This window comes from Kryptolebias marmoratus, linkage group LG21 (genome assembly GCF_001649575.2).
Source record: "Kryptolebias marmoratus isolate JLee-2015 linkage group LG21, ASM164957v2, whole genome shotgun sequence".
NCBI classification, from domain to species: Eukaryota; Metazoa; Chordata; class Actinopteri; order Cyprinodontiformes; family Rivulidae; genus Kryptolebias; species Kryptolebias marmoratus.
The window spans coordinates 18552035-18576382 of NC_051450.1; the positions used below are offsets into that span (position 1 = coordinate 18552035).

At 41.6% G+C, this 24348-nt stretch overlaps 1 protein-coding gene and 1 long non-coding RNA gene across 4 annotated transcripts in view; one reads left to right on the top strand and one right to left on the bottom strand.

The window, feature by feature from the left end:
* LOC108243164 (myosin VIIA and Rab interacting protein) overlaps nucleotides 1–24348 on the top strand; it is a 98284-nt gene that overhangs the window by 65795 nt on the left and 8141 nt on the right. For 2 of the 3 annotated variants that reach the window (XM_017428439.3, XM_037973295.1), the window contains exons 4-13: nucleotides 8757–8893; nucleotides 15240–15320; nucleotides 16475–16572; nucleotides 16726–16806; nucleotides 16999–17151; nucleotides 19419–19596; nucleotides 20357–20883; nucleotides 22208–22351; nucleotides 22503–23237; nucleotides 23516–23569. In XM_017428439.3, coding sequence (XP_017283928.1) covers nucleotides 8757–8893; nucleotides 15240–15320; nucleotides 16475–16572; nucleotides 16726–16806; nucleotides 16999–17151; nucleotides 19419–19596; nucleotides 20357–20883; nucleotides 22208–22351; nucleotides 22503–23237; nucleotides 23516–23569 — 2188 coding nt within the window. The remainder of the gene's footprint in view (nucleotides 1–8756; nucleotides 8894–15239; nucleotides 15321–16474; nucleotides 16573–16725; nucleotides 16807–16998; nucleotides 17152–19418; nucleotides 19597–20356; nucleotides 20884–22207; nucleotides 22352–22502; nucleotides 23238–23515; nucleotides 23570–24348) is intronic. The other variant, XM_017428441.3, reaches the window with a different exon arrangement.
* On the bottom strand, nucleotides 1424–2838 carry LOC112450962. The gene is made up of 3 exons (XR_003039690.1): nucleotides 2716–2838; nucleotides 2422–2571; nucleotides 1424–2308 (listed from the first exon to the last, which is right to left on the bottom strand). It is a non-coding gene; the product is annotated as an uncharacterized LOC112450962 (long non-coding RNA).

Genomic DNA, 24348 nt, shown 5'->3' on the forward strand with positions numbered 1-24348 from the left:
AATTTGGTGTGTTGATAGCTAAGAGTCATCCCCAACATGTGCTCATAAGATTCATCTGCAAGTTAGCCCCTTTTTGGTGATTTAAATTGTTTTTTTCATTTCGGCCTTGTGCCCAAATTGATACTTTATTTGGAAACAGTTTCCAAAGTGAAAAAATCTTTGCATTTCCATGTTAATGGTCACCATGCAGCCTTTTGAAAATGATGATATGATCGCTCCACCTTTAATCTAACCTACGACCCGAGGGTTTTCTTCTTCGTGTTGCGTTTCCATTTTTGCACTGAGCGTGTCAGCTTTAAGCGCACGCTCCACCCTGTTTCCTTTTTGGGTATTTCTGTGTCACATACAGGATTGACATACGTATTACAGCATTCTGTGTTGTTTTTGGTGTTTTTTTGTGAGTGATGACATTTCTAGAAATGGTGTCGTTTTTTGAGAAAACTGCTTTTTTGTGTTGACATGAGTCAGAAAGTGCAAGAAATTTGAGACAACTTTGGGAGGGTTTGGTGACCGATGAAACCAAATAGTGACTGATTGGAGACTAAATAGAGAATGAATTGCAATCAAAATGAGACATAATTAAGACACTTTGTGACTAGATTGCAATTAAAGAAATTTGCCCATCTTTATATTTCATTTTCAGGTGTCCAGGGCTTCAATAGTATTATTATTGAGCAAAAATACCTTGAATTTTATTCCCCAACAAGAAGCAAACAGATTCTGTGTTGGTTGAAAAGCCTCAACAACAACCCGTCGGTCTTTCTCTGCACCACATGCACGTTAGTTTCATTCTGATTGTGTATCTGTAACACTCATGACATAAATGCCAAGTTGTGAAATATCAAATCCCTTCACAGCGCATTGCTTTCCCTTTAGGCTCTTGCTGTGTCACTGTTGCTGTAACAACACTGTTTTATCGTGCAACTTTCTTACTCTCCTTTGGATCTGAACAAATATGTGCAGCCTACAAAGGAAAAATGTTGAATTTTTAAAGGTAACGTTGTATTGTTCTGGTTATGTGCAAGTGCAAAACAATCGAAAGTTTTAGAAAAGGATAATCTGACATCCAGTGGGGCAGGAGTTATGACAGCAGTCTGCTGTACCTGCACAGACTCTTGTTTCCTGCTTTCTTGTTGTGTAACTCGTATAACAGGAGCTCCTTTCCACATGAGGGCAGCCGGGGACTTATGTGGGAAGCGGCTCATTCGTTGGTTTTATAATTGGTGGGAGTGTAATGTAATCACTTACTTTACTGCCCCTTTTTTTTTCTGGCTGCTTTTCTTCAAACGAATTGCGCTCAAGAGACTGAAGAATGTGGCCCAAGGTCACCGCGACGTTGCAATCATTCCAGCTGGAAAGTAATGCTTTTTTTTTTTAAACCGCAAACACACAGACACAACACACTGCTGGATGTAATATGTGCTGCTTTATTGCAGGCTTTTAAAAGCTATCAGAGGAAAGAAGCTCTTCTTATGGAGCTCTTTATAAAATGGTCAAAAGTGACAACAAAAGAGGAAGGCAATCCTAAACAAAATATGTGTTTTTGTGTTTAAAATCCACATCTTCTGTACATAAATGGGTGATATGATGTTATATTCCTACCGTCACGTATTGCTACTCATTGTACAAACACAAGGCAGATATACAAAAGTGTAACGAGTTCTGGTTTTATCCTTGTAATATCATTAAATGTCTCAGTCAGGTAATGAAAGTCCACTGAGATAAAAGGATTTTTGAGATTATGAAACAGAAAATGATTTTTTTCCCCTCCCAGGTTAAGAGTGGATACTTAAATGTAAACATTCATTGAGTTTGTCAGCAGCAGTTATTCAAACTATGTAGCAGACAATTAATATTTCTAGTGTATAATTTGCAGAAATGCCTTCTTCTGCAAACCACCGAGTAATGTCAGCTGCGCGGGAGGACGCTTTGCCGCGGATAAAGGTCATTAACTTGATTCCGATTCTTGATGTCGCACGCAAGACAAGAAGGACAAACAGGGAAGCGGCGTGCTGAAGCTGCCAGAGCCTGATGTAGAGCGGTGTCAACCCTAACAGCCCGTTACTGAGAAGCAGCCGACCAGAACACGTCGGTTAAAAGCTGTAGAAACAAGTGATCGTGGAGGAGAGGGGAGGGGGCGAGGGAAGAGAAAGATGGAGGATGGAAATTTAGATAAAACAGACAATGAGCGTGTTAAAACCAAAGGTCGTTGAGCTGACTGTCATACTGAATCCAAGGCGGTGGGATCTATTTTTAGAAGCTAGTTTTCTGATCCCACTCCCACCCTTTACAATCCATATGGTTTGACCTTCAAGGGGAGAGAAACAAATAATTCAGTTGCCTTTTATATAGAGATGTTTAGGAGCGTGTAAGCATGTGTTTAAAAAGCCACAGAGATGCAGCGTTTTTATCAAAGGTCACCTGTTTGAAGGTCGCAGCAGCTCTCTTCACTCCAAGCTCAGAAAAAGTTTGCCTCCATTTCTGCCGGACGATAAGAAGACGCTCGTAGCCCGCTCTGTAGATTAGAAAGCTTTCCAGTTGCTTTTGTGGAGCAGATACGGAGCGCGTGTCCTTGGATTGAAGAAGAAACACACACTCCAGTCGTTTATAACATCATTTAGAAGAGAGCTCCACTAAAGCCACAAGAACAGGAAGAAAAATCAGAATAAAACTGAATCTGTTTATCTGATGCTGTTATTGTTTGATTTGCTATACCTGAGTTAAGTTATCTTCTGTGTTGTTAATGTGGCATCTTTAGGTTTTGTTGTCTGTGTTCCCAGCCAGTGTTTTTCCTCAGATTCCCTCTCTGCCTTCTTACACAGCTCTCATTCATCTGTAATCACCCCAGCTGCATTCACTCATTAATCAGTTCTCCCAGTACTTTTTATGCAGGGAGAGTTGGTTAATGAGTGAAGAAACTATTAAATCTTGTTTGTAATGATACCTGTCTTGGTTCCTCAACAACCATGTTCATTACACCAGGTTGCCACAGATTTATCCTTCATGTTCAGAGTTAATAGTTAAATCTAAGGTTTTATTACCATCATCATGAGTTTGGATTTTACACAAGACTTTTAGCAAACAATTTCTATGAACTGTTCAAAAATATGGTTATTTGTAAATGCTCAAATGAGTGGAACCGCTCATATAAGTAGCTCTTGAAGTATCTTGTGAAGATCTCCAGTTACTTTAACAATCACCTGAAATGAGCAGCCTCGGTGTCAGTGTTTGACTGCAAACAAATGGCTTAAAGTGGACAAAATCTAAGCAGAAAAGAGGTCGTTTATGGAGATTTCTCATTCCATCTGTTCATCAGTTTGTTCTGGGTGAGTTTTTTGTTGGACGGAGCTAGAATATTGGATGGCTGCAATGGATTATATAGCAGATAATATCTAAGTAAGTTGATTTTCTTGTCTTCAGTGATGAACTGATAAAATAAAGTCAGTACTGGCTGTGTGCATCGGTGCAGAAAAGCTCCCAAAACCCCCTCCTGCGTGAAAGCAGACAGTTTGCTCTGCGTTGAGTCTTCTTTCCAAGCTCAGTCTGTCCCAGTATAACTCATGCACGGCACTGCACCATTCATCTGCACCACGGTGGATGATGAAGGCCTGAACAGAGCTGGTGATAAAGAACGGGACAGACATCAAGAATATAGACAGAGAGGGGGAGAGGGAATAAAAATGACAGGTTTGGGTCTTTAGAGGAAGAGCTATAGGTGGAGGAGACGGCAGAATAAATTGTCTGACCGCTGCTCTTAAATTTAGACTTTTTAAGGACACTGCTAAGTTAACATACATTATCTGAACCTGCAGCAGATGACCGTGTTAAATGTTTCAGTGTACCAGAAACAAACTGTTACCTGTGTTGGTTCAGACTGATTTTTGCAGTCTCCAGTAATACTTACTTAGGTCAGCAATATGTGAAATAACAGATGCAAAACAAACAAAAAAAAGCACCTTGCACATATGGTTTGGTGCTGACAGCATGTCTTAATCTTCTGATGGATGAGGACAAACCAACATCTGTAAACATTTTTTTTTAATGGTATTTACGTTCCTCTCTCTGCCAATATTATTTGCCAATCAGAGACGCGCAGGCAGTAAATTGATATACCTGCTGCTTCCTGAAAAGGTTGTGTACAGAACTGCCGCTGGGTGGGGGTTTGTCTTCCTGCCGTCAGGCCACAGGGTTTTAATGCCAACAGGTTGGTGTAATATCAGATATGCATTCAGGTTTGCTCTGGAGAGAAGAGGCATGAAAGTCAGGGAAAGCAAGGCAGAATCCATGTGTGCGAATGAGAGGGAGATGATTGTCAGGGGTGGTTTGTGACAGAAGGAGAGCTGCAGGACGGAAAGGGAAGGTTTACAAAATGGTAGTGATTTGAGACCTGCCGTGATGTTTGGTTTGGAGACGGTGGCACAAACAAAAAGACAGGAGGCTCAGCTGGACGTGGCAGGGAGGAAGATGTTCCAATTTTCAGTGGGAATGATCACAAATGGACAGGATTAGGCTTGAGTTCGAGAGGGACGGTGGTTTGAGTGGTTTGGGGGCAAAACGAGGTGAGGCTGAGATGATTTGGACATGTGCAGAGGAGGGGTAAATTGCACAAAGGATGTTGATGTGGAGCTACCAGGGAGGAGAGACAGAGGAAGACCACAGAGAAGAGGAGGAGGATATGAAGAAGGATGGGACAGAATAAGATGGATTCAAACGATCCACTGTGAAGTCGCCTAAAGGTGTTTGAGACTAGCTGGTGGAAAAAAAATCCCTTAAAGTTGAGAGAAAATTGCTCAAGTCGTATTTTGTCCACTTCGGTTTGGTTTGAGCCCACCTCAGCAGCCTGAAGCCCACTGGAGTACTCTTTAGAGATGAAGATAGGCAGATTTTTTTCAATTTTAGTTCTGGACATTAATCTTGGATGTTTTCTGTTAGTGGAAAGCTCCCGTTCTGGTGTCAGTATCCACCTCTGGCGCTCTCCAGATGAGCTGCAGACGCCTGCTGCAAATTTCTGATGGGATGGAGACAGACTAGCGATGCCCACAAAGACTTTGCAACAATTTCGGAAGAAAGGTTCTCACATGGATCTTTGTGCGCACAGGACTGCACACTTCTGCAATCCACGAGCAGAAGTTTAGACATTTGGGTGTCCTATAAGGAGAAAGCGCACAAATTTCTTTCGTTCTGCTTTTTGTTCCAACAGACAGGTAACAAATGTGCCGCCTATTAGGCTGGACTGTTAAGCTGAGTCAAAGGCTGTAGTGCAGCTGATCCTGCTTGCAGAAAGTCTTACTTTATAAGAGCACGATCAGATAAATGTCATTTAAAGCCAAAAGATATCAACAAAACAGAATCTGTCTGCAGCTTAAAAATGCAGATGTTTTATGAAGAGTCTTATCTCTCAAAAGTGGCAACAAACATCCACCTCTGAGACATCAAGATCAGACGCTCGGATAATCACAATAATGGTGCAAACCAATACGTCTTTATTTTTTTTACTATTATTCTTGACTTTTTATTGCAATAAAATGAAAGAAAGCACGATTTTAGTAGCTATGAAAATCCATCAAACCGTTCCCTCATTAGGACCCCACAACTGGAGAGCTTTAACCTTCTGAACAACACACGCTTTCATCTAAGCCCCGCAGCCGAGAGCAATCTTTTCTTATTTTCTTCTATTACTGAAAACACAGGAAAGCATTCAGAGCGGATTTCGGTTTGTTTGATGTTCTTTTATGGTGGACCCCCAGCCTTCTCCCTTCTCTCTGCTGCGACTTCAACAGAAGCTGAACCAATTCATTTACAGGCTCAGAAGGTCAATTATGGTCATATTTCCCCTGTATATATTATTTAGACCTCATGTAGATTTGTAAATTGGTTCTCTGAGGGCAAAAAAAAGGTTTAGATAAGAGGAAAAAGGTGGGTGCAGTGGAGGAAGGAAGAAGCGAGTATCGGGGGAGCATCCACAGGAATCCCTCTTACTTATTCATGCAGCAGCCGAGCATCAGGGAACCTCCCAGCCTCATTATGAAATGAGTGTTTGCAGAAGCTCATCGAACAGTAGAGCTCCACGGCTTATCCTCTCCTCTCTCCTCTCCTCGTCATCTCGTTTTTAGATCAGATCACTCAAGGGGAGCTGTGTCGAGCTTCATTCACTGCGATGCCTCTCCAACCGCTCTAAATCCCTGCCTTTACTTTCCCCTTCCCTCCCTTTCTCTCTCTCTCTCTGAAAGGCAAGTCATGACTTTACAAAGTTTGTGTCGCTGGTGTGGAAGGAAGCAGAAGTTTGCGTTTACTTGTCTAAAGTTTCTTTGCTGATACGTGACAAAGCAACGCTGCAGAGTCAAGTATTCAAACTGTTAAAAGCTGACACTGCGCCGCTTAAGACTGCAGGTTTGTCAAAATGTTGATGTGGCGTGAGTCTTGTCTGGCAATCATGTAATTACCTCAACAGGTTTTAATAAGACTAGCTCACTGGATGCACATCTACTACTGATTAACTTTAAGCCCCAATCCAATTCAAGGTGGTCGCCACAGTCGACTATATCTAGCAGAAAAATGGCTGTAACTATTTCGATTTTACAGATATCGTGCTAAAATTTAGCGTGGTTGTAGCTGAGGGGCATTCACAACACATACTCCAAGCGTCACATACTCTGAGGTCAGCGTCTTTACAATTACATTTTGTTTTCTTTGTCCAGATTATAAAGTTTTAACTAATTTAGCTGGGAATATGTAAAAGTAGAGTTTACTGATCACTGGTCTTTGAAGGAAACATTATCCTTATTTGCTACAACCAATCTGATGGCAACAATGGCAGAAATTACAGTGTAAATGAGAAAAATAATGTATTTAACAAGAGAGAGGTGCATTTGCCAGTGTTGTCAGTGAAATCTGAGTTCAGCATTAATGATAAATAAACAGGGATGTGTAACTGTACAGCAGGTCCCATTCAGTTGGCAGATATGATGCAGCAGCCTAATTTTCTTCAGGTTCTTGCAGTCCAAAGGTCAATCTGTGATGCAGCAGCTCATTTCAGAGTGGAGGTGAAACCTATTTATATTTCTGCCTCCTGCGATGTAACCTCTGCGCTTTGTTTGCTCATCCAGATTCATTCCTGTGGCTTTTTGCTCACATGGACGTAAAAAAATAAAAATAAAAAACAGAAACAAACAGAGCCAGGCCCTCATTTCTGGAGCTTGACCACAGCTATTAAAGTGACAAAGTCGACTCGTGGCACAAAATTAGGGAGCTGAGGCCCATTGATCAGCTCAACTAATAGGCAGAGGATAATAAATCCAGTGGAGGGAAGACGGGATGAATGTGGCAGCTCATTCAGCTTCAGGGACAATCAGGATCCCTTTATTAGCGCGACGATTTCCACCCCGGTCCCTCCGCAGCCTCGAACAGAAGCATCAGTATTCACCACGTCATATTCATTCATTTACTGTCAGAAAGTAGTCAACGTATTAACTTTCTGTGAAAATGCAGAGGGAATGCTGAGTGCTTTATGACTTGGCTGAAGTGTGGTGAAGAATAAATTGCAGCTGAGTTGTTAAAGTTAAAACCAGCAGAACAGAAGCGATAAAACAGAAACAAAAAGCTAAAATGAACAAATCTGTACCCAGTACTTAAAGCTAACATTCACACAACATCACTGGAGGCTAAATTTAGAAAGTCAGTAGCTAATAGGTAAAACTAAAAAGCCAAAAGCTAAAAGGAGCAAATCAGTAAAGTTGCAAGACAGAAGCTAAAAGCTAAATTAGGATAAACTTGAGCAAGAAGTAGATTTCATGTTTTTTAGAATCTGTGGAAATCTCAATGTATTTCTATTGGGCAATTTTTGTAAAAAGTTAAAATACTTAACAGTTACAAATACTAAAGGTCATTCTTTTGATGTTTGAAAGGTTTAAATAACACAAAGTATGCAGAAGTAGTTTGCAAAACAATATATGGAAGAAACTTTAACCAGGAAAACACCATCGTGTGCTGAAAAGGTTTTGAGTTGCGAGGATACTTCTACTACATGTACAGTTTGTTTGGATACAAACAAAACCTAAGAAAATAATTGCCAAACATCTTTGGAGCATTTTTGTCCAAACCGAGTGTGTTTGTCATGAAAGTGACAGCAGCTGAAAAAGCGAAACGGGAGCAGAAAGAAGCGATTTAACACAAAACTGGCAGAGTTTCATGCAATCCAGTGCAACACTGCTGTGTGTGTGTGTGCAGGGGGCTGCTTTTCATAAACCTCTCCGTTTTGAATTTATTATTTCTTACGTAACATCAGTTCGGTGCCAGGGTCAGCCCGGCTGTAAATGAAGACACCTCTGGGGAAAAAATGATGCAGAAGATCCAATTATTCACCAGTCGATCGTCTTAGACATCGCCTGCTGCATAACTGTGTTTAAGTGTGTTTGTTTGTGTGTAGTGTTAGTAAAATATCTCACAAGTGCTCATTTATGTGCATTCCTTTAAGGAATTCTAGGCCTTACATTTTAAAAAAATTGTAAAAAGTAATTTATGCAGCAATGAACCCCTTTATAAGGCATTTAGTCACTTAAAATCAGGTTGTAAAAGTGTAAAAACACTCAGTCTCAGTGCAGTTTACCTTTTTATTCTTTTTTATTCTCCTCCAACAATTAGGACACTGACTGTAAATGTGGTTCAAGCTCAGTTTTTTCTCAGGACTCGTTTCATTTCCATCTGATCTTTTTGACCTAAAGAGGTGTTTTCTGCTCTCCCTTCTTCCTTGTCTGCAGGGTTTTTAGGACCCAGTCGCTCGAGTGGTATTACAACAACGTGAAGATCCGCTTCAAGAGGTTCGGCAGCGCCAAGGTTCTGAAGACTCTGTACAGGAAGCACATCATCGAGAGAGGAGCGATCTCTGATCTCCCAGGTCCTCTTTGACCCGCCGAGCGCTTTGTTTCCATGTTTGTCGTGTTGGAGTTAAAGTCGGTTTTTCTCCTGGCAGAAAGACAAAGACCCGAGGGTTTGGTTTGGACACACAGATATGTGAGCTCAAGAGCTCATTAGTCTGCTTTGGTGGGTGATCACTCACTTTGTTTCACTCACTGAATGATTTGCTTAATTACTTTCTGTCGGCCCGGCTGAGAGAAAGATTTTCCTCATTTCCAGCTTTAGATGTAGTGCTTTTTTACTACAGCTTTGCCTTTTTATAATCCTTGAGCACCCATGAATGTAAAGTGGACTTTTTGTACATATTGGTACTCATAATTAATTAATAATAATGACGTAACTGAGCAGTCTATTAAAATAGCCCGGCCAGTTAATCTCATGCTTGGGCTGCTTTGCATCCTGAGCAGGACAGCAGCAGCAGGGCAGCTATTTATTCAAATTAATATTTTTGTTTTTCTTTGTTTTGATCCCCTGTTCTGACCCAGTTGCATCATGATCAGCCTGCATCTGTGGCTGACAAAGAGGCATTATTTCATGTCCTGATACGTGGGATTAACAGGATGAAGGGAGCACGGAGGGGATGAATCGGGTCAGAACGCGAGGCTTGAAATGAGGGGATGTTTGGCGCTGCAGCGTGTTTGGAGTTCGGTTCGTCTGTCGTTTATTAAACGGTTTAGCAACATGAGCAAAATGAGAAGCAAATTTGTTCGAAATCCTTTAAATATTACAGTTCTTTTATTATAGAAGTAGGGTACAGTCTCATTTCTGTGTGACATTCAGGCCTCTGGGTGAAGCTTGAAGTGAAGAACTGCCCATGTTGGTAAAATAGGGCAAACTGAGTATTTTTCCAAATCCTGTAAAAGTGTATGACCCATCAGCTTTTATCTTATACATCTCAGACTCAATGTGATATTCCCTTTCCCAGCCCAGTCTGGTATTTTGTACGATGAAATCCACTCGACGAGTTGGTTATAAAATATAAGCGCAGGAATGATGGATTTTTTAAAATAATTCTTACATTTATATCTAATTTGTTTCCAATAGGGGATTCTGGATGTCCCGATTTTTCTTTCATACCTCTAAATGTCTGTGGGAGGCTTTGCACCGACCCAGTAAGACGATGGTGACAGGAGAAACACTCGAGATGTAGCACCGCATCTTCCAACAGGATTTTTCTCTACAGAAAATGGAGAAAATGAAAAAAAAAGAGCAGTTCGTTGTTTTGAGGCTTTCTGCAGCTGCTGTCACTTTTTCAGTGCAAAAACAAGGGAAGATAAGTCCTTTCATATGTCTGCATATGTTACCATTTATGCACATTTTCTTTAACTGTTACCATGAGTAAATAAAGGAGAAACACAACAGAACGAGGGACAAACTTCAGTTCTGCAGATCCTCATTAGCTGAACTTTTTATGTCTTTAAACTGGTCCAGCTTTTTTGCAAACACTACCAGACAGATTATACAATGAGTTCAGCTCCCATTATGTTTCCATTTTTGAGCTAAAGTGTCGTAGATGTGGATGCAGAGATCAGCTGCAGCAAAAGAGCAATGCAGAAGTAGCGCTTGAGAATAAAACCTCCTGATTATCTTTCATGAGATCAGCTTTTTTTTTTTCCTTTTACTGCTCCTCGCAAGATAAACCTGCTGAACTACGGCTCGGCTGTTTCAGACACTGCGGCGGTCCGGTGTCGTTGGGGTTATTTGTGCTGCTGCTGCTCTTTGAGCACGGAGCTCCGGCTGGAAGGAGAGCGGAGGGCAAAAGTTAAAGAGGAGCTCGAAGGTGCTGCTGCTGAAAAGCAAACAGCGCCGGTGTCCAGACACACTCATGGAGGCTCGATGGCTTGTTTGTTTGTGTCTCAGTAAGCACATAAATGAACAGATTTTCTTTGTTTATCTGGATCAAATTTTGATGAGGATTATGCCTGTGATGATGATAATGTTGTTGCTCTGGTTTGTGTGTTTCTGCTTATTACCAAAATATCTCATGAACCGCAGTCTGGATGTTAATGAAACTCAACTCAAATCCCTGGATGAACATCGACAGCTGATTGACTTTTTTGAGTCAATCCAATTAGAAATGGCCGCCACAGCTAATCAACATTAGCCAGCGTAAAAAGTTGGCCAAGTTTGACAAATATTGAGGTGAAATTTGTTGTAGTAGTAGCTGAAAGTTGGCCTGAACTCTGAGCACTGACACATCTTTCTCAGGATATTGCACATAAAATCATTTAGTTTTTCAAAAACAGCCACAACTCTGTTATTTCTCAACATAAAATGGTTCTAGTTTAAAACTCGATAGTCAGTCCTTTAAGGAATCCTAATTTTTTTCCAGCCCTGCAAACAAATGAAGATTAGTTTAGCTGCTTTCTCAAAATGGGAAAGTGAAACAGTGAAATTGAATTACTGAAGACTTTTCGCTCTTTCATTTGAAATTTCACTCCTGTTTTTTGAACCCCGAGGGCTGTGTTCTCCCTGTGGCCAATTAACTCCTGCACACACAGACAGACGCTTGTCGATGCTGTAAATAATATCTCGTATAAATTCCACAGTGCCCATGCGAAGGAGCCAATTATTGTATCGAGCTCTGCTTTGTTTGCCCTCCCGTTTGTTTTTACGGCGAGTTTAAATTTCAGAGTGTCAAATCCTCCACAATTTCCACAATTAAAGCGATAATAAAGCATATGTCGGTTCGTTACTCTGCTCCACCTGCCAGGCCGGCTGATGTAAACAGACATCCTTTCAGTTCGGTTGCTGTTCGGAGGACTTTGTTTACGAGGCTCGTGTGCGCTGCCAGATGCTGCATGATAATTGAAAGGAAGCCGTCTGGACCATCCATCTATCCTCCTCCTGCTGCTGCTGCTGCTGCTGCTGCTGCTGTACTTGGAGGATGTTGTTAGCGGCTCCTTTATTTAAACAGCCTCATCTCTTTGTGTTTTTCTTTATGCCTCTCCACTTATTCTATTTATGATACTATAAAACTTTTTAAAAAAAGAGCCAGCACACAGGCAATTCTGAACTATTTTGCAGAATATGATCCTGTTGGCCGTGCTCTAGTTTTAACTTTAAAGCTTTAAGGAGGTGGGAAAGCAAACGGCTTTAAGGGATCATTAAAGTGGTCGTTGTTGAACTTCAGGGTTGCGTATATGAGACCGATAAGATTTTGTCAACTATGGATAAAGACCAACAACCTCACACTGTCTAAGCTCCACACACAGAGCTAAAGTTGCCTCCAATACATTTTATTTATTTTGCATTCTTGGCTCATTTTCGGTCCGTGCACGTGCGCGGACTGAGTCCAGAGGACTCAGGATCTTGGGCTGTTGCCACCGACTGTAGTTTTTGGAGCCGAGGTTGTTTTGTGTGGTAAAAGCAGCCTCGCAGGCTTTCCTCGGCCGCCTTTCTGGGATTTTCTGAGCAGGGACTTTATGTTCCTGCTGGTGTCGTGTGGGTTTCCTCCAGATTCCCTCAGCTTCCTCCCACACGCCTCTTCAATCAGTCGGCATTAAGACAAGTCTGTGATCGTCGGAGACTAAAGATTGAGTTCGGTCTATGGTGGTTTGACACGTTTTTAATTCATATTCCTCGCTGATTGCAAGCGTTTTCTTTATAACACATGAATAATTAAATCCAAATTGTATCTAAAACCTATCCCTTTAACAGTAAAATGTGGAGTATTGGTATTTAGTATTGGATTTATGTTAAATTTGAGGGAAAAATGCTACCACAGACAGTAGATTTGACCTATATGTGACCTACTGTATGCATAGAATGATATCTTCAATCAGCTGGGAGCAAAAAAATGCATGAAATGACCCGAGGAGACGGGTCTCTGACACAGAGCTGTTTCAGCATCTTTTAGCTGCTCTCATTAAACTCATATAGGCTTCAGGAAGTATTTAATCTGAGGCGCTCCTAATTATTTAATGGAAAGTTTAAAAGTTGGCGCCCAAACTGAAGCCTTGGTTTCTTAACAGATGCTTGAAAACACTTATATTTATAGTGTTTTTGTTTGTCTGTCTGTGAGCAAAATATCTCATTAACCTCTTGATTAACTTGTCGAGTCAGCCTGTTTCAAGATGGCTGCCACAGCTAATCAGTGTTAGCCAACACATAAATGCTCTAACTTTGTCAGTTCTAGATATGAGATAAGGTAGAAGCTGAGAATCATCCTGGTTAAGATCCCATATGATGTTTTCAGCTTTAACTTCATCATTTCTCAACATAAGATGATCTTAGCTCAAACTGTGGGATGAAAGGCGGCGGGCGATATGCATCCCTTCAAGAAATGTCAGGCCTTTATTTATCGTCACTGATGATTTGATAAGATGTGTTTGAGTTATATAGTTATACACATAAAATCTCAGTCTGTGGGTAAAACAGGTACAATGAGTTCTCACTGAAACCCAGCTTTGAGTGTGTGTGTGTGTGTGTGAACAGTGTTAGCTGCCTTCTTACAAGTCGGAGTGGGATTCTCATGACAGCAGTCCCTTTGTATCCACATTGTGCTCGGTGGCTGCAGGTAATTTCCCGCCCGTTGTTGCCTTCCAGCCGATCAGAAGCTCTACTTCAGCTCTAACCGAGTGAAAACGGCGGCGTCATTCAAGGTGAGGCCGACAGAAGGGAGCCAGCGGAGTGTGTAACCGCCTGCGACCGGCGAGGACTGAGCTTGGAAACGGAGACGCACGGTGTGGCATCAAATCAAAAAAACAAAACAAACTCTTTTTGTAGGTAGACGTTTGGAGAAATATTAAAATTCAGTTTTCGTGTTGTGTTTCTGCATGTCAGAAAGAACTATTGTGGCGGTTTGTGATTGCTGGTTTGGAGGTTCTGCTGTGAAAAGATTGCAAACAGCAGTTTTCCTTTCAGTAAAGCTAAAATAACAGATCTCACAACTGGTGGTGTCACTGGCGCTGAATAGGGAAAATGAGGAAATAATGCTAGCTTCTTTGATTTTGACGCATTTCTTGCCTTGCCTTCTTATTCCCCTTGCCCAAACATTTTTTTTACTGAGCATATTTCTGCTCTTTGCACAACGCGCTTATTGAAATGTAGGAGAAAAAGCGGCCTTGCTGTGAGGCTGTTTCCTTGGCGGTTTGACAGCTCTGGCAGGGATCTGTGAGCGGCTCTGGCTGCTCGGCGCTGCCTTCCCACCAAAACCACCAGGAGCCCCAACAGGAGCGGCAGCGACGGCACTAAACTCACAGAAATTCGGAGACGGGCCAAGGATGGGAGTCATGGAGATTAGTTTGTCAACAGCGGGGTCTGAGGCGCCGATGGAAAGACTCTGGCCCTGGTTTGGATCTTGGTTTCGAACTCAAATGAGCTAAAAGAGTTTTGAGATTCCCAGGAGAAATATGTGAAAGTGTGATCAGTCAAGGAGCTTCTTTAACTCTGCCTTGATGGTTTGGCAAACGTCCCTCCTGTCCTCGCTGGCAGTTTGTGTTTTTAATGAGCTGCGTGTCCAAATATCCCCTCTTCATTGCACTAAGATGAATGAGAGACGCTTCTATCAGGAGTCAATGGGCCACAACTGGAATGTGGGCTTTTAAAGGGTGATCATGTAATTGATTGTGTGTTTGTCTGTCTTTTAGCAAAATACCTCGAGGACCAGCGAATAGATTTTAATTAAAACTCACAGAAACTGATTAATTTTTGAGCTCAACCTGATTAAAGATGATCAATTCTTGGAAACACAAAAATGGCAGCCAGTTTTACAGATATTTAGCTAAAAGTTTGTGTGTTAGTAGCTGAGAGTCATCCCCAACTTGCACTCTGAGCACTAACAGATCAGATAAGATCTGTGTTTAAAACTCTGGTGTTCATTGTGGCGATATGATTTTACTATACATGCTCTTTTCATGTAACTAATGCACTTATGAGGGATTTTATTGGCTTTTAAATTAAATCTGTTTAGAAATTTGACACTCGAATTCACATTTACATCAGTGGGGACGTCCCTTCACTGTAAGTTTAGATTTCTTACACAAAAATAGCAGCAATCCACAGGACGCTTGGCCTGGTTTCACTAATAAAGACAAACACATGACGACGGCTACTTAGGAGAATATTTTGATGCGCGTGATCGTGTGGTTTGTTTAAAAGACAAAAAATAAATAAATTATCAGATGAATTGAATTTTTTTTTCTTTCAGCTGTCATGTTGTTTTGTATCCGCAGCACAGAGATGAAACAAAGACAGTAACTGTGACAAGATGACAAAGTCGGGCTGGGAATGGCTGATGTGCAGTCAGCGTAACCTACTTTTAACTTTTAGCTGCAGAATAATTCACAAAAAGCCGTGAACTGAAGGCTCCCTCTGTGTCTCAGAAAGCAGCGTTCAGGACGAGAGCAACGACAACGATGGCAGCGTCTGCGGCAGCGACTCCGTCTTCTACAAGCAGAGCGAAGGTGAGCGCCGTGCTGACGAGCAGGCGGCACTTACGGCGCCGCAGATGGCTCATTTCTGCCACAATTACCATCAACATTATCTTTGCCATTTCAGACTTCTTCTCCTGCATGTTTATTGATTCATTTTCCTCCCACCATTTGTCCTTTTTTGCTGTTTTCCTAAAAGGTTTTAAGATTTGTTTGTTTTTTTTGGGATACTTTCTCCTAATAGCATGTGTGTGTGTGTGTGTGTGTGTGAGAGAGCACAACACTAAAATTAAATGAAAGTACAGGGAGTGATGCTGCTCTTTTAATCACTTTTAATCATTCGCACGCACACAGTCGCACAGATGAACACAAAACCGCAGACGTGCCGTCTTACAGCTCGAACAAAATGATCCCTCCTCACCGCAGACACAGGAGCTAATGCCTCATACACAAATCAATTATTAAACATCCTCAATCTGACGAGTTTTTTTTGTTACAAGTTGTTTCTGGACCTTGTGTTTGACTTTTTTGACTTGTGTAGCTCAATTCTTTCAAAGATAGATAGATCTTTCGATCTATATATATGCATATCAGAGTTTTTACATTTACTTATGCTTTTATTTTATTGCAGACAATATTAATATAAGATGATTTATGTTTTTGTATCCAGTTTGTTGCACCTTTGCATTTAAAAATCAGCGAATCCACCTCGCTGCTCTCCTATTTTCTGCATAATAAATAGCATTTCCACTTCGACGGCTGGGTGAACGCTTCAGCTGCTGCCCATTTAACTCATGTATCGTTCATTGGTTGCACATCATTCTGCCCCTAAAACATGGAGATGAGTAAAAGCCTAACTCAAGGCCTGCTATAACAGCCAACAGAGCAATGGGACGAGTAATTTTTTACATGCAGAGCTAATAAAAGTTTACATTTTATGAACACAAAAGGATAAAGATTCAGTCTGGACCTGCTGGAGCTAAATGTGACGTTCAGGAATCAGTAAGTTATAAAATAACAACAGCACAGTGTAGCAATTTCAATTAAAATAAACATATTTATGCATACTTTAGTCCCAACCATACTATTCTACCAGTCACAGTTTTGTTACAAACAGGCGTCAGTCTTTCATGTTTATCGTGTGTGTATCTGATGTCAGATGTCTGTGGATGATGATGTGTTAACAGGACACAGCATGGCCGAGACCCTCACTGTCGCCCTGCGGGTTGCTGAGGAAGCTATAGAAGAGGCCATCGCGAACGCAGAGGAGTTTCGAGACAGTTTGGTGAGCCGTCACTTTGTTCCATCTCCTTCTTCTCGTTCATTTAAGCCCTTTTTGTCCAGGATTCTCTCAGCTGTGGCCTCCTCCGTCTTCTTCTTTTACCTGCTTTGGTAATTCAGGTGAATACAACGTTCATGTGTGTGTGTGTGTTTAAAGGAGAAGCAGAATGAGGCTCGATATCTGCAGGACCACAAAGAGGAGCTCATAGAGGAACTCGCAACAACAATCGTACAGAAAGTAGGTCGTCTGAGTCGACGGGGGTTCAGTGCATCGTCTCGCTTCTCTCTTTTTTCTTGATGCTTTGAAATGGTTTAAATGTTTAAATGTAAAGAGCAGTTTTAGTGTTTGTTTTTTTTCACTTTAATGCTTTTAAAAATAAATAAGCTGTCATGCTCCGTCTCAGTCTTCTTCCTGGTTTGTTTTTGTCAGATCATCCGGAGGAGGAAGCGCTCAGAGATGCAGACAGAGTATGACTTTGTCTGGCCACAGCATCAGTCTCTGATCCAACCCGGCGACCTTCCCTCCCCGTCTCAGCCTCACACCTCTTCACAAGACCCTCTGAAGACCTCCTACCCCCTCTGGGTGAGTCTCCGTCTCCATGTCTAGGAGATCGAAGGCCTCGCGTCGCATCCAAGTTACATAAAAAGACAAAACCGCTCTTATGTTCGACACAAATTTAGCGTTAATTCGTAATTGACTCTGAGGTGGTGGAGCAATCACAAACTTCCCTCCAGGTTGAGAGTTTGATGTCAGCTTCTCTGCACATCAGCGCCCAAACAAGTGGATTTTTAATTAAACCGTTCTGAATCATCTTTTAAAGACTCAGGCTTTGTAGGATCATCAGGAAAGTGGAGTTTTGCTTCCTTTTGGACTTTCATGCAGCATAAATATGACTGCAGGTGTGTGTCGTGGACTAAAACAAAATAAAACTGAACATTTTAGATTTCTTAATGACTTAGTTTTTGTTTTTCTGCTGAAATTGTTGGTTTACTGGAATAAAGTTAGTTGTTGGAGCTCTTTAGCACATTTAGATTTTTATTTACTTTGTAAGTCTTAGTTAAAGTAATCTAAGAATAGTTTTTTTATTTTTTATTTTTATTTTGAAGGCTTCATAAGTCTCCTGAAATCCTGAATAAAACATCAGGTCCCACACGCCAGACAGTTCATTTTTTATTTTCTTACTGGTTTACTTAAAAAAAAACATAATTTAAAAGTACTATTTAAATTTTTAAAAGTCTTGGCATGTTTTTATGTACAGCTACTATGGTAGAAAACTAAAACTAAGCTTGTTTAATCAAATATGTAGGAAAAATAATTTATTTACAGCTTTTCATTTAACCTTCTTCTTCCTGGTATCATTTCATGCAAGAGCTTTCAGCTAAAATAGGTCCAGTGCTTTATGAGATATTTTACTAACAGAGAGTCCACTTTTCAGCAGTGTGTGATTAAAAGTGACACTAATACTAATATTAGCAGAGATTTGGCTGAAATAGACTCTGAAGGTTTCATCTGTGCTTCGTTTCTTCAAATCTGGGACAAAAAGCCAGTGGCTAAAAAAATAGCTCACAGGTGCAAGAAAAATGGCTTTTCTTCTGTTAGAATGGTTCTTTTTTTATTGTTTAGCAGGAAAACATGCAGCGTACAAAGCATGCTGTAAAAGTTCAGTGAACTGAGCAGGAATCAGTTTTCCAAAACAAGCAGCTTAATTTGCCTTGTTCCGCTGAACGTTCGAAGCTGGTGAAAATATGCATAAAGCAGCAACAATAAACCACACAAACATAAAAGAGATGCACACAAATGCAAGCCAATGGTTCCCCCCTCCAGCCAGCAGGGACTTTTATAGATTTGTCATTGTGGTTTGTGTGAGCGGAGCATCAAAGCTGCGCTCCCCAGGCCTTTTCTGTTTCCTGCTGTTTGACTCATGGAAGATCAAAGTTCTGTGAAACACGCAGGGATCCTCTCAGACTTCTCAGCCCGCCTGTTTATCAGCTTTCTGCAAACAACCTCGCTGAGACACAAGGCATGCAAATCGACTCTGACAGCTCCCTGTGACGAAACCTTATCGTACAATCCCACTCATTTTAGGAATAATCGCCTAAACTTTTGTTTGTTTCTGTGCCCAAAGAAGGACTACAGTCAGTCATTTGAGATAACTCTTAAAATGTAAACCAGCTTTGACCTTCAGAATGTAAAATCAGGAGGTAAGCATTGAAAATAAATTTTAAAAAATCTCTTCAGGAAGAGATAGTGTAATACAATCCTCACTTATTTTGAATGAGAACATATCTCAGCTTGTATTTCTTACTTTTTACTTGTTCTGTAGCTCCACCTGCTGTTGATGTTGCTAAATCACAACCAAGGGGCGTAACAGTTTTTATATTTTTTTATTTTTTAATGACATAGGAGTTCAATTAACAAAGACAAAGGACATAAATTCAGAAAAAATGTTAAAAGGTTTAGCAATCCTTGAAAGAATGCTTATCGCCCGCCACTTAGATCATCTTGTGTTGTGCTGAGTTGTAGCTAATTTTAGTCAAACCTTGAAAATAACATTATCTGTAATCTCATGTAACATTGTGAGATCCTGTAGGATCATTTAGCGCTTGGAGTGTGTGTTCGGGACAACTCTCAGCTACTTTAACACCAAATTTTAGCTCAATATCTGAAAAACTGACTGTTTTATACCATTATGTGTTGGTGAAGATCACTTTGCTGTTGCTGCCATCCTGATCTGCCTTCTCTTACTCGCAGTTTAGCTGAGGATTCCTGAAAGAAAACCCTTTTGACCTTTGACCTGTGGCGTTGGTTTTGTTTGGCTCATTCTGATGTTTTCATGTGTGCGCTCGCAGCGATCACGGTCGGCGTTCTCCCTCACCAGTGACGACTCCCCAGAGAAGGGTCCCGAGGAGGAGGAGGAGGCCGCAGGAGCCGGAGGCGGGGAATTGCAGGAGTACGCTTCCCTGAAAAGAGACGCCAAGGCTGCGTCTTTACCCGGCTGGAAAAGCATGGATCGTCTGGACAACTCCAGTAAGAAAACACTCTTATATATTTTTTTCACGCCTGATATGAATGTAAATCATTACCACTTGACCTGCAATGTGGCACTCAGGTTCCACTAATAAACATGTTTTTAATAAATCAATTACTGTATATTATGCAAAAGCTAGATATAATTCAGTCAGCTGATCTAAAATTTGGTTTGCTAGTAGCTGAGACTGATCTCCAACACATATTCTGAGTGGTAATTAGTTGTGCAACCATTGCATTTTGTTTGTCTGGGAGCAACAGATCCCATGAACCACTGGATGAATTTTAATGAAACTATCGGGAAATAACCATCGGATGTACATCTACAACTGATTGCATTCTGGGGTCAACCCAATTCAAGATGGCTGCTACAGTCGACTGATCTTAAAAAAACATAAAAATGGCGAAAACTCAGATAGTTTTACAGATATTGAACTAAAACATGATGTGGTAGTGGCTGGGAGTTATTCACAACACTTACTCTGAATGTGATATCTTGCATTTATTGCATTAGATTGTGCAAATCGTTATTTTCTGTTTGACGCAAATGGCTACAACTTCATTATTTCTTAAGATAACATATTTAAAACTGTGGCATTATAGATATGCCTTCCTTCAAGTGATGCTAGGCCTTTAATTGGTTCAATATTCAGACTGTTACTCAGATATACTCCTCATATATGCATACCTTCACTGATTTTTATTATGTCGACCTGAACTGAAAGAAGAGTTTGTTTTATTCTGGTATTTTTCCCTCCAGGTGCATCCTCGGTGCTCCAGAGCCCAGATGGGAACTGGATCGCTCTGCACAGCTCCCAGCTCTCTCGACCCAGCCTTCTCACCAAGAGGAAAAGCCTGGTGTTTAGTGTGCTGGAGAAAGAGTCCAATGTCGTCTCCGCCTACGATGAGATGGGATCAGACTCGGAGAAAGAGGACGAAGGCGGCTGGGGCGCGGCGCTGCAGCAGTTCCGCCGGAAGCTGTCGGACGAGACCTACTACACGGACTCGCAGCACGACCCGGAGTGGACCTACACCCAGCACCTCCCCGTTACCTCGCCATCCTCTGGACAGTTCACCAACACGGAGACGCTCAACTCCGACTCCGAGGCCTCGTCGGTGCTGTCTGCGTATCCTCGCAAACCAACTCACAACCTGTTCAAGAAGAAAGGGCCACCGGATGCTTACCTCCACCCTCACCAGCAGCCGCTCTACCAACACCACCTTCAGCAGAACCTGTCTCCATATCCAGCCCACTCAGAGGCACTGGATGTGAACTTTAACCCCAAGGTGAGGCTTCTTCATAGTGCGCTGAACCTTAGAAGATCATGAATGAGTGCAAATGTGTTTTGATGGTCTTGATGTATATATTTAACTTTGAACTGAGCTGAGGAACTCAATTGAGCACCAATAACTCCAGAACATTAAACATTATTTAAGAGTGAACCTTGAGATACTTTAAGATGAACTTCAGCTACTTTGTGCCGAATGTTCCCCCCCTTTAGGGCAGCATCTGGTCTGGTCCTACATGCAAATTTGTGAACTCCTGTACTGGTTTGATAAAATGCAGGCCTCCCCCTTCGGTTTGAACTAACTATAGAAACTAAAAGCTTATGCCAAATTGTGCCTGCACGCCAGGTTCGGCATGCACCCTGCAGGAGAGCGCGTCGATCGTGGATCGACTCCAGATCTCAGCCTGAACACAGCAGCAGACTGCAGCTAAAAGGCTGAGGCAATCTGCCGCTTCTACGTTTCTCTCTGACACACATCATCGTAAACGGAAATAAAACTGAAATCACACTTTTTAAAAGTTGCTGCAACTGAGAGTGTGGCTTTAACGGGCTGTTTTTAGGTCACCATTTTAGAAGTTTTTATTCTCTCTCACAACAAAAAATAGAAAAACGTGAAAGTTACATGAAGTTCATGAACAGTATTGGCAGAGAGTATAATATGAATACAATGTTGTCCAGAAGCATCATGAGGTCAAATAAACACATTAAATTAAACTCGTTAAATAAACTAATAGAATGGTGATTTGAGTTACCACATGGTGTCTTATTCCAAATATTTAACCAGTTTTTTACATAAAATAAATAAGAAATAGATCAGCTGATGATTGCTGTGAGTTTAGTTCATAACTTTCAGACTATAACCACAAATTAATTCTCTTTTAATCTGTGTGAATTCACCTTTGAACTTTGTGGATCTGGAGCTGGATCATAGATCAATGAAACAGGAGCAGAAACCTGCCAGCAGATGGGAGCAAAAGCTTCTTGACAGATAAAAAAAGTTTTATATATCAGTTCTGCAACAGATTCTACAATGCATTGATGAAGTCCAGGAAAATGTGGCTCATTTTGTGATTAAACCACTTTTTTGTTGTCCTTCTGTAAAGAAAATAACTACAATATTGGTTTATTTGCGTAAGTTTTTGCAAATAGTGGATTTGAATTTGCAGCTGTGCCAATAAATCTAACAAAACATGACTTATTGAAAAAGATTGTGAGTTTAAAATGTTTATGAGCCTTTAGTTTGAAAAGTAAATCTATAACATTTTGCAGAAGCCTGCGGTGACCTCACACGTTTCTGCCCCTCATTTTCGTTGTCCGCTCAGGTGACGGGCGACAGCAGCGAGGCTGAGGAGAAGCAGAGCTTCAGGAGATCTCGGCAACGCAGGAAAAGCAGAAAGGAGTCACAGGCGGAGCAGAGCAGACCCGGAGGCCCGAGCAACGCACCGTCCATCTACCCCTTAGCACAGGTGGAGTTATTCTTCACTCAGAAAAAGCAAAAGTTTCCTAATTGATTCCTAATTTTTATAATCGTCTTTCTTTAGTAGAGCTGTTTGATTTTAAAAGAAAATTATTTTAGCTTATTATATGTATTTCTGTCCAAATGTCTCCACATTAAAGGAAAACAGTGGTTTCCTCCTCAACGCGCTGCTGAAGAGGGGTTTAAGTGATGAGCAGCCGGCCGAACATGTAACCACAGCTGCGTTAGTAGACGCCATGACGCCCGAGACAGACGACTTGGACACGGTGGCTCCAAATTCACCAGCCCCCAACCAACCTCTGCCCCAACCCCCGGCTCCGGGGCCTCAATTAGTCCGCAGGAGCTCGAGGCTTGGATCTGGCTCCGGAGACCCCCTAGAAGAAGAGATACGCACCAGACTCAGTCAGCTGGTCAGCCAACGAAACAGCAAAGACATCAGCTCATCGGACGAGGAGTGCGCACAGAGGCCTGCGAACAAACAGACGGTTAAAGAAAGTGAGAGACAAAAAGAGAAGCCGAGGCCGAAAGACACGGAGGGACAAAGGCAGCGTGCAAGTGTGAAGAGAGAAAAAGGAAGTGGAGCTTCAGAACAAGTGAACGGACAGGAGACCAAAAGAGGAGCGAGGGTAGGGAAGAGCGCTTCGGTGCGGGAGGAAGTTCAGGAGAGGAGGTTGGAGAAAGGAGGAGAGAGTTTGGAGGGCAGAGTAGCTGAGCAGGAGCAGAAACGAGGAGACAGAAGAGAGACGAGCAGAGTAAGTAAGAGACAACACAAAAGAGACGGGGAGAAGGAAGCTGAAGTCAGGAGGAGTGGGTCCAGTTCCAGTTCACCTGCTGGGACACCATCTGCCCAGGAGGGGGGGCAGTCGAACAACCAGGTGAGACGGGAGAAACGAGCTGGGTTCACTTTCCATCCTTCAGTCCTTTCCTGTCTCTGTCTGCTTGTTGCTAAATTTTCAGCTTCCTCTCTCATTTAAAAAAAACAAGTCCCTTGTGCTGTATTTTATTTTATATATATATATATATATATATATATATATATATATATATATATATATATATATCTGCCCTCCATCTTGTGCTTTCCCTGATTTGCCGTGTTTCCCTCGGTTGTTTTCTTGCGCTGTGTGCTTCTTTGTGTCGTATGTGTTTGCAGAATGACTCGGAACAGCAGCAGAGACTTCAGCTGCTCTCCTCTGTCTTGCAGCAGGTGAGATGATACTGCAGCCACTTGCAGAAAGCAAAGTCCTCTTTAAACGTCTTGCAGGAAGCCCTGATTGAGGACAGAAAAACAGAACTAAACTCTTGCAATAAACCTGCACATAATTTCACTTAAACAGTCCTCTTTTATGGCAATTCTCTGCTATCATGGTAAACATTATCCACGAGTATCCGGTCACTTTTATCGCAGCATATTTGCAAAAGACAATAATAATAAAAGCCTCATAAGGTCAGATTGCAGCACACCCTCAGGGCCAGTAATGTTTCATGGGAGGAAGAAAATCTTCCTCTGCTGTTCTCAGTTTTAACACCAAATACTTCTTGTACTTGTAAGACTTGAGCGGCGTTGAACACCATCATGTTCAGATGTCTATATGGTTTATTTTTAACATTTTAAGTCCACCGTGACGAAACCAGCACAGTGTCATGTATACAACCTCACAGTTACACACAAAAAACACTAGACACACACACCTGAGGAGTGAGAGTCAATATTTGTCATTAGGCAGATGCATTATGAGGGCTCTTATGAGTCATACTTGTTTCTTCCAATATGAATGACACATGTACCAGTGTGATCTATTTCTGTGGGTTTTCATAGCTCCCTTTACAATCTCATTAAGAAAAAAAAATATACTGCAGCACCTCTATTTGTCTTTCTTTTACATCAAATATATACCCTTTTAAAGGACAGCAGTGTGTAGAGTTGGGGCTTTATCAAATTAATTAATATGAAGCAGTGAGTCTTCCATACCGTCCATCCTACTG